Raw genomic sequence first — 12,761 nt, 5'->3', positions numbered from 1 at the left:
AATGATGAATTTAAAGAAAACTGGCAAAATTTGTTTCAGTCAATACAGAGTGAAATGAGCAGAAAAAGCTCATTATATTTTACATTACTAAACAATTTACATTACTAAAATAATGTAAAGGAAAACACCTTTTAAAGACTATAGCAGATCATTTCAGTCATCAAACATGATTTCCAAAAATTGATTGATAATGAAGTACTATTTACTACTGGTAGAAAAGTGATAGACTAGGAAAGGGGCCAGCCCTGAAGGCTAAAACTGATGATGGTCTTGAAGTTAATAATGGATTTTATATCTTTAAATATAATAAAATCTTATTTGAAAATGTAAAAAAAAAAAATTAAACCTAAAGGGCTTATATGAGAACAAAACAGCTGGTCTACAAATTTGTTGACCCCTGAACTAGAGGTATGGAATGAGATGAGCTTTTTGGATATAACCTTCATAATGCAGTATTTTGTTTGCCTATCCTTAACTATTTTTGTTTTAGGGAAGTGTTTCAATGAGACATTTGGTTTGAATTATTTAGTAAGTAGATGATAGAGATTTAATAAAGATCACTAATAAAATGATTTTTAAATATAAAAATTCATAAAGAAGTAATAAAGGCCTGAATGGTGAGTGTGGTTGGTAAAGAGAAACTGAAAAATTTATAAAAATTATTTGAATAATCTAGATCAGTTTAGTTCTGTGGTCCCACTCTCTGGAGATAATCAGTTAGAAACCCAAATTATGTAAAGTCCCTGAGGCTGAATTTTCCCTACTAATTTTCCAACTAATGGCCCATGGTTTCCTTACTGCTCTCTTTTGGGTCAGTCTGCCACTGGCACTGTGCCTCAGGGTATTTCTCTCCTTCCTTCATGTTACATGGTTCTACTCCATTCCACTCCACATGCTTCTCAGCCTCACTTCTCTTTATAGCTAATTAATTCTTTTAGAGTGCTAAGTCCCTTTCAGGATTTAGCCTTCCAGCTAAGGGCATGCCCCATCCTCATGGGGTACTTCCTTTCTACTGTGTAATTGTGAATTAACACTAGAGGATCTTGTCATACATATGCTTTCCTATTTTATTTCATATTTACCATTTCTAGGGTCTTTTGTATCTTTTATTTTGTCTGTAACCTCTTCCCCTAAATAAACTTACCATTTGCCAAAGAGAATGGCCCTTGTGAATTCTTCAATTGACCAAAATCTAACAATTGGTGCCAACAATCATCTGGTGTCTATATTGGCCACATCAGAAGCACATAATAATTTTATTGCTATTGTGGTTAAAACACACTTAAAAAACGGTAAGCCTGTGGTTTCTTATAATCAGTAGCCAGAAGACGTTATAGGTCATTGAGTTCAGCCCCCTTCCTACCCCCACTCCCTCTACCCCCTTCATTTTAGATCTGATGTAGCTGAGGCACAGAATGATTACTTGCCCAAGGTCAGTCAGAGAGGTGGAAAAGTCTCTGAGGTGAAGTTTTGATCCAGGTCTTCATGACTACAAATCCATCACTCTCTTTTCCCTCTTTTTTGGCCCTTTGTTTATTGTTTTCTTAAGTTCACAATGTGGATTGTGAGAGATAGTTCAGTGCAGATATTTTTTCTTACAAATTTATCAATGAAGGAAAATAGGAGGCCAAAGTGGAGGTATAGATGAAGTTTCTTGTTTTCAAAAGCAGAAGATGTATATGTTTTTGTAAGCACTGAGAAAAGATTAGGAGAAATAGAAGATAGGAAGAGAGGGAAGGAATGACTACTGATGGAAGTGGCATAGTGTTGTTGGTCAGGTCAGATTCAGACCGATCTGGTTAAACCACCAGGTTTAAAATGAGATGAAATGAGACATTTTAGAACATTACACAGTTAAAAAATAAAAGATTTACTTAGTCATAGCAGAGGAAAGATATTCAGCAGAGACACTAAATAAAGCATTTCTACCTCAGTAGTGTTGGTCATGCCTATCTGTCTGTTAGAAGCCTGAGGCAAGAGCTGGTGATTCTGGGAATGCTGCCTTATACTTTGGCCTGTGGGAAGCTACATCAGCCACCTAGGTCTTATTCCTCTAAGCTATTTACTGGAAATCTTGGGAATGTTTTTGTTAGCTTTTAAGGAGAAATTAGTTCAGCCTACCTAGCAGATATTGCTTCTCCCATAGGGGAAGTGAAGGCACAAGTGGCAAGGCTGTACTCTGATATGGGAGCAGAGAAAAATATGGATAGGAGATAGATAGGAAGAAATTGTGAAATGGAGGAGGTTGAGATAAAGGATTTCTTGATTTCCTCAGTTTTTTTTTTTGTTGTTGTTGTTTTTTTTTTTTTTTTTGCTGAGGCAATTGGGGTTAAGTGATTTGTCTAAAGTCACACAGCTAGGAAGTGTTAAGTGTCTCAGGTCATATTTGAACTCGGGTTCTCCTGACTTCAGGGCTGCTGGTGTTCTATCCACTGTGCCACCTAGCTGCACCTGTTTTCCTGAATTTTCTCAGTAACTTAGGCAGGACTGTCATTTAAGAGAGAATGAAGTTGAGGGTAGAGGTTGAGACTCGGCCATTGTTGAGGTAGAAACAGAAAAGACTAAGGGGACCACATTCAGAAGTAAAGGAAAAGGTTTCTTAAGTTTTCTTAAGATTCTGACTAGATCTTTTTTTTCCCTGCAAATTATTCTATCCATTCTTCTCTCTGCCTATATTGTATCATAATCGTTTTTTGAATCTGATGTAGAAAGTGAAATTAAAATTTTGTTTTTTTGTAATTCTAAATTTAAACAGTATTTGCATATACAGCAGTAGAATTTTTAAAAAAGGAATCTTTAAGAATCATGAATTTTCACTTTTTTGCATTACTGTTACTGATGCCCTTCTCCCACACTTCCTAGTCTAACCCCCTCACTCCCCATTAAAAACTGGAAAGGGGAAAAAAAAGTCCTTGTTAAAAATATAGTCAGGGAAAATAAATTTACATAGTAGCCATGTCCAAAAAGATATGATTCTTTCCATACTTTGTGTGTTTCATTGGAAAATGAGTAACATATGCTTCATTATAGATTTTCTAAAGACATTATTTCCTTGATCACAGTTCTTAAGTCTTTTAAAGTTATTTTTGTTTACAATATTGCTATCCCTGTGTAAATTTTTTCAGTTTATACTTCCCAATCTTCTTTGAAATCATCTTTTTCATCATTTGTTATATCACAATAATATTTCGTTCAGCTATTCCTCAATTGTTGCTCTGCCCTTCCTTCATCAGAGTCAGGAAATTCGTATTGCTTGCTGCTTATCCGTCTTTCCATTTCTTCCACCTCCCCTGTTGAGTTTGATTTATTTTTATTCAATGTGTGTGTTTAACTTTCCTTTGTCCATTTGAGATGATTGAAATTCATCTGAGGTTCAAATTGCTTATTCTTCTGTGTTTTCATATACATAAGAATTATGTATTATATAAGAAATAATAAATTCTACCTCCTGCTTTCTCTTTTTTCCACTTAATATATTCCTCCTTTCTATTTCTGATATTTAAACACTCAAAATAAATAATCCACCCTCAAGGTTCTCTATATTTCTTAACTCAGTATCTTTTGAAGACTTTTAGGTTCTGAAAGTGCACTTGTTAAGTTTCCGCCTTATTAGAATGGAAGCACTGGGTCATCATCCAGCTTCTTTCACTTTCTCAAATTTATTTTTCTAGATTTCTCTGGACTCCAGTGTTTATATTTCAGAGTTTCTACACAACTCTAGTCTTTTATTCAGAAATGGTTGAATGTTCTCTGACTGAAGGCCCATGGCTTCCCTTGTAGGATTATTCTCAGCTCTGAAGGGTAAGCTATTTTTTATAAGAGAGTGTGTGTGTGTGTGTGTGTGTGTGTGTGTGTGTGTGTGTGTGTATGTATTCTAGAATCTCTCATTCATGATAGAAACTACCAGATTGTATGTGATCTTTATTATTATCATTCTTTGATATTCAAACTACTACTTTTTGGGTGCTTCAGGTATTTTTCTTTGATATGGGAGCTCTTGGTTTTGGCTATGGTATTTCTGAAACTTTAATATTTAGAGTTTCTTCCAAGAAGTGATCAGTGGATTTATTTTACATACAAATACTTTAGGAATTGCCTTTTTTTTTCTTCTTTTTCGTGTGTGTGTGTGTGTGTGTGTGTGTGTGTGTGTGTTTGTCTAATCTAGCGTTCAGGGAGCATGTTACTTCTTTTCTCTTCCAATTCTTTCCTCTACAAGCATTATTTCATTTTTTATCTTTTTGCTTCATTTCTTCTAGATATTCATGTAGTCCTTGTAAGAAATCCATTTTTTCTTTTTAGTTGCTGCTTACAGTTGTTTTGGTATTACTTGTTTCTTTTGGGGATCTTTAGATTTGCAATAATTTTTGATATTGGTTAGTGTTTTCTTTGTTTACTCGTTTCTTCAACTTTAATTTCTGAATGGGGTTTTGTGGCAGACCGCCCCCATATGTTTTCATGTATAGTGAGGTATTTGGTCTCACCCTAGGTCTTCTGGGTTCCTGCCCTGACCTTGTCTTCATGATATATTTCTCCCTCCTCATCTTTGAAGTTTATAGTGCTGGATCTTCAATATCTGCTCTGATATCTTAGGATGAAGAGTGAGGTTCTTTTAAGTCCCTCAATACCTGGGCTATCCTTGACTGAGTTCTGTTGGTAGGATATTTAAAGAAATCTCACTCTGGGGTTTTTTGACCTCTTTGGACCTTTTGAGGGTTTGCTGCTGCATCTAGACACAGCCTTCTAGACCACACATTTCTCTGACTAGTCTCTACTCAAGCTGGGATGCTGTTGCTGACTTTTTGGTATTCTCTTTTGTCCTTGGACTTCTCACTGCTTTTTTTTTTTTTTTTTTTGGTAGTTGAAAAAGTTACTTTAGTTTTACATTAGATTTCTTTATTGCTTTTATTAATGCTCTTTCTCCTCATTTCTGCCTCCCTTGGCTTCCTAAGTTTCAGGTAAAGTCTGACCTTCAGTTATGATTTCTTTTCTCCAGTTTTCCTTAGTGAGTCTTTCCTCTGAGACTATCCTCAAATTATCTTGTATTTAGCTTGTTTGATTATGATTGTTTTCATCTTGTCTCCCTCATTAGACTCTGTGCTCCCTGAGAATAGAAAGTGGAAGTTTAGGTGGGGAACAGTTTTCTTAGTGTATCTCCAGCACTTACAGTGCCTGACAATAGTATAGGCATCTCATAAATGTTATCTGACATACATATATGTAATTTAGTCATTGTATAAACTTTTGTGTGTGTGTGTGTGTGTGTGTTTCAGCTTTACTGCATACTAATTTTATGACTTCAGCTCACTGGAACTAGTTTTCCTTATCTATAAAAGGGAAATGATAACATTTGTAGTCCAAGTGTTATCCAAGTAGTCCAAAAGGTAATTAATACTTAATTCCAAGGTATTAGAAAGTGAAGTAGTATATGTAAAATACTTTGTAAACAATATATATAAATGTGATCTCTATATATGACATATGGTGTCTTGTTAGAAAAGTATTATAAAATATAACAAATGATATATATATATATATGACCTGATTCTTTGGGCTTAAATTATTTTCCAGTGACAAGCAAAATTTAACATATGTTTTAATTCAGGGTGTTTTTTGTTTTGTTTTGAAGTTTTTTTGAGGTTTGATAATTTACCTCACAATTTTAGCTGGAATTTTTGTTAACAAGCTTCTGATTCCTTTTCTTAAGTTATTCAGAATTGTAGCTGTCTTCTGTAAATTGTGGGTCAGAGGATGACTCTTTGCTTTTTAAAAACTAGAATTTCATTCTGTATGACACAAATTAAGATATATAAAGCACTAAACTATGGAATAGAGGTATTTTGGAGGCCAATAATTATATCAAACTCAAAATCTGCAGCCTGCTCAAGTTACCAAAGATACATGCATCATACATTCAATATGAGACTTTGCCGCAAGGTTTCACTCCCACACAGGGGAGCGCATGCTCTGTTCGTTATCTGGGACTGAATGAAGACTGAGCTGTCCATTTACTTTATAAATTATAGATTGTCCTCTTCATGGCTGTTGAGAAGATAAAAAAGTTTTGTTCCTTTGGAGAGTAATAACTTAAATAAATTTTAAAAATCAAATAGCATTTCTCGAACTATTCTTGGTCTTAAATCCAAATGAATAAAGCTTTACATCTTGAAGGAGTACAAAATAAAATGTAAAAAAAACTTAATGAGAAAAGAAGTTTGCTATATCCTTTTCAATTGGCTTTTCCCACTTTTACTGAAACCTGAAAGGCTGGCAAGGTTAGAATTAGCTTTACAGATGGCATTTGGCAGTGTACCACTAAGCTCTCTTCTCTCAGCCTCCTTTCTCCTGTCTGTCAATTACAATATCCAATGGCTGTTCAGAGATGGAGAAATGGACCGACCACAGCTCATACGATGCTGTTAGGTTAGAGACGTCAGTGCTGCACTACCCACGGCTGAGTCAGTGACTGTAAGAAAATGAACTGAATTAATATCTATGGGGAGGTTGCGGCTCTAAACATTAATCAGCCTAAATAACTACAACAGGATTATTGCATTTGGAAGGCAGAGAAGCAGGAGAAAAGCTAGAGGAATTGGGTGTATGTGAGAGCAATAAGATTATTTTGAATGGTTCAGAGGAATCTTGAGAAGATAATGGAAATATCAAGTGTGCTAAACTTTGCTAGTAATGCTCAAGGATGCTGACCTGGCTTTCACTGCTGCATTGTTTGAAAGAGCAGAGCTCCTTTGTGCTCTGATTTCAAAAATTTTTCCTTGCTTTTGTGTGTCTACCTTGGCATGTTCAACAGGAAGGTGTGTATTCATTTATTTATTATGTGATAATTTCTGAGGTTAAATAAGAGATAAACAAGAAGAAATGCTTGGTCTCCTGCCCCGAGGGTGCTTCTCCCTCCCCATCTTTGAATGCTAAAGGTCATTTATTTTCTTTCACTTTAGTGGCAGGTGATTTTAAAATAAGTGGCATGTATGGTTTTTCTTTTGTGTGGCTTTTTGTTTAAAAACCTTAGTGGAATCTGCTTACAACTTTAGAATGCATTAGATTTGTTAATCTTTTTGTATGAATGTCATCAAAAATTATTTTTAAAAAGATTAATTTGGAATTTGTTTTTGCTGAATCTTTAAAAAAATAAATCCAAAGGAAGAATAATAAAGTAAATTAAATCACTTATAAAAGCAAAAAGTTAAATGTTTCTTTTAAAAAAACATTTTGAATCAATATAACCAATTATAGTTAAAATAATGCTGTGCTTTATTGAAAAATGGAAATTGTTAATAAGATGATTAGGTGCTTAATTTGAAACAAAAGTTAGCCTATATGTAGTTTTTCTTTAAAAGATGGTACAAATTGAGTTGATTTAAAAGATGGTCAATATAGTATTTTAAAATGGGGCAGCTTTTATTTACTATCATTTTTTTTGTTTTAATAGAATGAAAGAAAATTGCTTAATTTAGAAACTAATATAATTTAAAACTTTTTTGCTTATATTAACCTCTTCTTTTTCTTTCATCCCTCTCTGTCATTTCCTCTCAGTGAATATTATGATCTTTTTACCAGTGTTGAAAGGACTTTTTTGAATATATCATATTTACTTTAAAATTTTTAATTAAATTTTATATTGAATAATGGATAAAAGATAGATTTCACTAATAAAAGAAAGTGTTCTCATTTCCCTCCTAAAAGTTTCTGTAATACCTAAAAGATACAAATCTTTATTAAATTTCTAAACTCTTGAAGTATTATACATTTTTTAATATCTCATTTAGATTTATGTTGCATAAAGAACAAAAAAGGTGACTAATTTTTTGGAGGAAAGGAGAAAGTTACCGAGTTTATTGGAAAGATGGTAAAAGTAAATATTAAACAGCTCCTCTTGGTGTGTTTTGTAGCTTATCCCAGGATAAACTTTTGAAATTTAGAAGTTTCAACATTTCTGTGTTGTCAAGGTCCTTCAGTGATCTGACTCAAAACAGTATTTTGGGGACATAATTAGTTATTCCTCTTTTTTCTTCTTCCGGCCATTTAATGGAAATACATTTTAGAGAACGTCTTATTTATCCACTTTGTCAGATGAGTAATATGTATTGTGATTTTGTTGTGGAGATTCTTGCTGGGATTGTTGATGTTATCCTCATAAACGAGCATGTTTGTGTTGTTGCTCCAGATAGGTGTCATATTTTTCATGATAACCTTCTTTATGGGCTTGATCTTAATGCAACTCTTATTAGCTCTGGGAAATGAAGGGAAATGACAGTGACCTTTATCATCCAATTTTATCCACCCAAACAATAATCCACCCAAAAAATAAAACTTAGTTGCTTGTTTGTTTTTAATTTTTTGATGCTTAACCACAGGGCAGGGATCAAGACCCATAGAAGGGGAAAGCAAGTGCCTTTTACCGTCCCCACAACTCTATTGCCTTTTCTAGTTTTCCTATTGTTCTTTGAGGGTAAGGAAGATAATTGTTGTGTTCTTAGCTACATGGTGAAAAAGATAAAAATAACTATTATTACTGAGGGAAATGGAAAATAGAATTCTATAATAAAGATTCCTATTATATGATAGAGATGCACTTTAGTTTCCTTAAGGGTAAAGAAAAATATTAAATTACTTTATTTCTAAAGAGCCTTTCTAGTCCTCACAGCCTATTTAAAAAAAAAATAACATGGTATTTACCTTGAATTATATGATCATTAAAAAATTTGCTATTTCCATTTCCCTTCCTTCCCTTCTAGAAGCTTATTTTTCCTATCACACACACACACACACACACACACACACACACACACACTGTACAAAACTGCATTTGTTTTTTTTAAAACTAATTTTAAATAAGCCTACATATGCTAATTATTATTTTTCAAGATAATTTTGTTATACATTTTTAGAGCACAAAAGATTTTTGCTTAAGATTTTCTGTATTATGTATTCAATAATCCTGTAAGAGAATTAATCTGAATATCATTCCCATTTTAAAGATCTTATTGAGGCTCAAATAGTTTGAGATATTAAGTCTTAGTAAGACTTAATCTGAGACTCAAAACCCAAGACCATTCTTTAACTCTTTTACTTCAGCTCTCATTTTCATTCTGAAAATGTTTAGAATATCTCTTCTCTTTTTTTAATGAAGCACAATTTTTTTTTTCATTAGTGGTTAGACTGAGGTTTGTGAGATATCACTTTGAGTTGTATTTTGAGAATGTTATATTATTCTACTTCCTCCAGTGGTTTCTGGTGGATCACAATAGTGAAGTATTATTTCCTTTCTTTTATTTTTGAAAGTCTTACCCCTGGTTGCTTGCTGAATATGTTGTTTGTCATTGTAATTGTTAAATTTAAGTATCCAAAGTTTGCTTTCTTGGATCTCTTATCTTTTATTCTCTGGAATTTTTTGATTAGCATTTTGTCTTTTGTGTTCTAAAGTTTTTGGCAGTTTTCTGTATTATTTTTTGCATTGTTGTGTTCAGCTTTTTTTTTTTTTTTTTTAGTTCTGTTAATCTTAGAGATCTGTTATACATAAATTATCCATAGAGAGATCTCCATAATTCTTTCCTTGAAATAAATTATGTTTGTACAAAGACATTTTCTTTTAATGTTATTCCCTTTTACTTCGCTTCCAGATCAATTTTGTTTTATATATTTATTTTTGTCAGTTATCCTCTTTTTTTTCTTTTTTGAAACTTGTCACCACAGATTCAGATTTTTCTATTGTATTTTTGTGCCAAAGTTCCATTTTGATGTCCTGACCTAGTTTCCCCAATTGTCCTATTTAATTATTCTGCCTCAGGTTATAACCTTTCCTTCTTAATCTTTGATGAGATAAAGGTTTTATATCTTTAGGTTATAGACATTCCTTCTTAAGGTTTAACAGAATAAAGGTTTATCCATTTCAGATGTCATTAGAATATCAGTAAACTCCCTCCATTATGTCATTGTTTTTGTTATCCTGTAAAAAAGCTTGCTGTCCCAATACTCGCTGGAATGAAACATGGAACCACTGGTCCCAGTATTTCTCTCCATTTAATAAACTATTGAATTGGTCCCTAATCTTGTCTTGCTCAGTTTCTTCGGCATTACAGTATCAATTATTTCTGCTGAACAAGCCTGAATTTTGCTTTAAAACTTTTATTTATTTTTTAAACCATATGGGAACATCCTATGTGATTTCTTGTTCTCTTGGGAAACTTTAGGGTCCTGTGCCTCACCAAATGTTGGTTCATTTTCCATTGTCTTGAAATATTTATTCATACATGTTGACTCTTCTGTCATTAATATTGAAGGGGTCTTCAATGTTTAGTGTGGTTAGCAGAGGAACTGGTAAAAATCAATCCCTTAGGCAAGAAGGAAGAAGGCTCTGATAATGGAGATCAGTTTAGTTTCTTGGTTCTACCTTGTAAAGGTAATCCAGTTAAAAATCCACGTTATGTCAAGACCTTGAGGCTAAAATTTCTCTCTAAAACAACTTTTCCTTGCTACTCTCTTTTGGGTCAGTCCACTTTTGCCTGTTGGTATCTTTTTCCTTACCTCTTCTCCCCCATTCCACGGGGCATCTCTCCTAACTCCGCTATGCTTCGCAACCCCATTTCTCCTCCTTACAGCTAACTAACTCTTTTAGTGTGCTAAGTCTCTTTCAGGATTTAGCCTGCCAGCTAAGGGCTTGTCCCAGGCTCATGGGATGCTCCCTTTTTACTCTGAATACTTGAGTTCCACCGAGGAATCCATATGCTCTCCCATTCTATTTCATATTTTATCATTCTCGGGGTCTCTTGTATCTCTTCATTTTATCTGTAACCTGATACAGTTCGGGCGCCAAAATGTAGTGTTCTCTTTTTCTAATATATAATCATTCTCTGTGAGAGCAGGTTTCTTGGGGAGGTTTCTGGAGGCAGCCCTCGTTTCGGTTTCAAGTAATAATCACCTCAAATGCAGCCAGGGATTAAAGTACAGTCTTTTATTGTTTCTTCAAAAATATCCTGGTTAGTTTTTTTAGAGGCCTATCTTCCTTCTTGGTTCTAAGAGCTCTTGCAACTCTCTCTGAATCACCAGTTCTCAATCTCAATCTTGATTCTGCTCTTCCTAATCCTTCGTTCTGCCCGACTGCAGTCTCTAGCTTGTCAATCTTCTGAACTGACTGACTGAAGCTCTAAGAGCTTCTTATATATGATTTCTTAAAAGGTGTGAACCCAAAGGTTGACTCCTGCTCTGAGAAAGCGGGATTGTGGGTTTCTGACTTGTGAATCTTCCCAAAGTGTGTGAACTAATGTGTGAACTCTCAAAGGTGTGAACTCTGTGTGAATTCTCCCAAAGGTGTAAATCCTAAGCACACAAGCATTGTTTCCATCAACTCTAATGAATTAACACTAGGATTCTAACATATTCCCCTAAATAAATCTACCTTTTGCCAAAGAGAATGGTCATTGTGAATTTTTCACATGATTGAACCCCAACTTTTGGTGCCTGCCATCATTTGGTGACAGACCTTTATCATAGATCATCCTTGTCAATTTATTTATTCTCAAGGTATTTAACTAAGTTTTTCTTCCTGAACTTTTTAACTTTCTAATTCTCCTTGATAATTTCACCTGGCTGTTTTAGCTTTTTCACACCATCATATTGTAATGCCGGAGAAACTGAGCAAGATAGAGATTAGAGAATATTTAATAGTTTATTAAATAGAGAGGTATACTGGAACCAAATGGATCCATGGTTTGGTCCCAGGGCTGAATGAGACTATTGTCTTCAAGAATCCAGCAAACAATGTGAGTTCTCAAAGACATATATATACACGGGGCTCAGATGCAGGGAGTAGACTGAGGCAGGGGCGGAGTCAGGGTGCTGAGATCGGGGAGAGGCATCTTGATAATACAGTATCTAATATTCTAATAGTTTGGGCTGAGGAAAGGCATTCTGATATTCTAAAACATAAGATCCTTTATCCTTATCAAGTATTCTGATAAAAAGGGAGGGGAGGTTTTGCAGAACTGAGAAGCAGAGAAACCGGCAGGATAATTAGGGAAACTGAGTCAGGACAATAAAAGAGAACTGTGGCATAACAATATCTCCGCCACTCTGCCTTTTACTTCTCCCCTTCCCCCCATGTTAAATAACTCAGGTTTTGATTGCCTTAATTCTCTCTTGTCTCTCCCTCCCTCCCTCCCCCCTTCCTTCTACTTCACCCCTCCCCTCTACTCCACCTTTCCACTCCACCCCCCCTCTCCACCCCACCTCATTCCACCCCTCACTCCCTCGCCCCCGCTCCTCTCTTCACTTCTCTAGCTAAACTACCTTTCAGTAGAACAATACTGCCTTACTGCTGTTCTAATATGAGCAAGCTTCTGCTTTTTGGTTTTCTATCACAGGAAGGAAGGTAGTGCTACAAAAGTGTTTTATTATAAGTCGTTTTGGGGTTACCTTGTGCAACTGTACTGTTGGGAGTGTGGTTGTTGGGGGAAGTAGAATGCTGAGAAAGTACATTGGAGTAAAGGAATTGCTGTCTTAAATGTTTGTTAAATTGTTATCTTGTTTGGGTTCTTGGTGTCCTATAATACGGTGGAGACAGCTGCTTTTGTTTAGAGCTTATGAGGGTCAGGAAAAATGTGTAGTTCTCTATCTTGTTAGTAATATGATGTTCCTTTTTAATTCATAGAAAAAGGAATAAAGAAGTTTTTTTTTTCTGTCATAAATCCTTTGGGATTGTGATTTATTACTGAATTGATAAATTTTTAAGTCTCTCAAAGTTATTCTTT

At 34.6% G+C, this 12,761-nt stretch overlaps 1 protein-coding gene across 8 annotated transcripts in view; it reads left to right on the top strand.

The window, feature by feature from the left end:
- The window catches only part of BTBD10 (BTB domain containing 10), a 94,795-nt gene that overhangs the window by 45,759 nt on the left and 36,275 nt on the right, over positions 1–12,761 (top strand). The window contains exon 1 of one of the 8 annotated variants that reach the window (XM_051965764.1): positions 6,648–6,809. The exons of the other annotated variants lie outside the window; for them this stretch is intronic. Within the exon in view, the coding sequence (XP_051821724.1) occupies positions 6,685–6,809 (125 nt within the window). The 5' untranslated portion in view covers positions 6,648–6,684. Of the gene's footprint in view, positions 1–6,647; positions 6,810–12,761 lie in introns of those variants that run through there. 8 annotated transcript variants of the gene reach the window in all.

Source organism: Antechinus flavipes, chromosome 6, assembly GCF_016432865.1.
Source record: "Antechinus flavipes isolate AdamAnt ecotype Samford, QLD, Australia chromosome 6, AdamAnt_v2, whole genome shotgun sequence".
NCBI lineage: Eukaryota > Metazoa > Chordata > Mammalia > Dasyuromorphia > Dasyuridae > Antechinus > Antechinus flavipes.
This window is presented reverse-complemented; position numbering and strand designations above follow the sequence as displayed.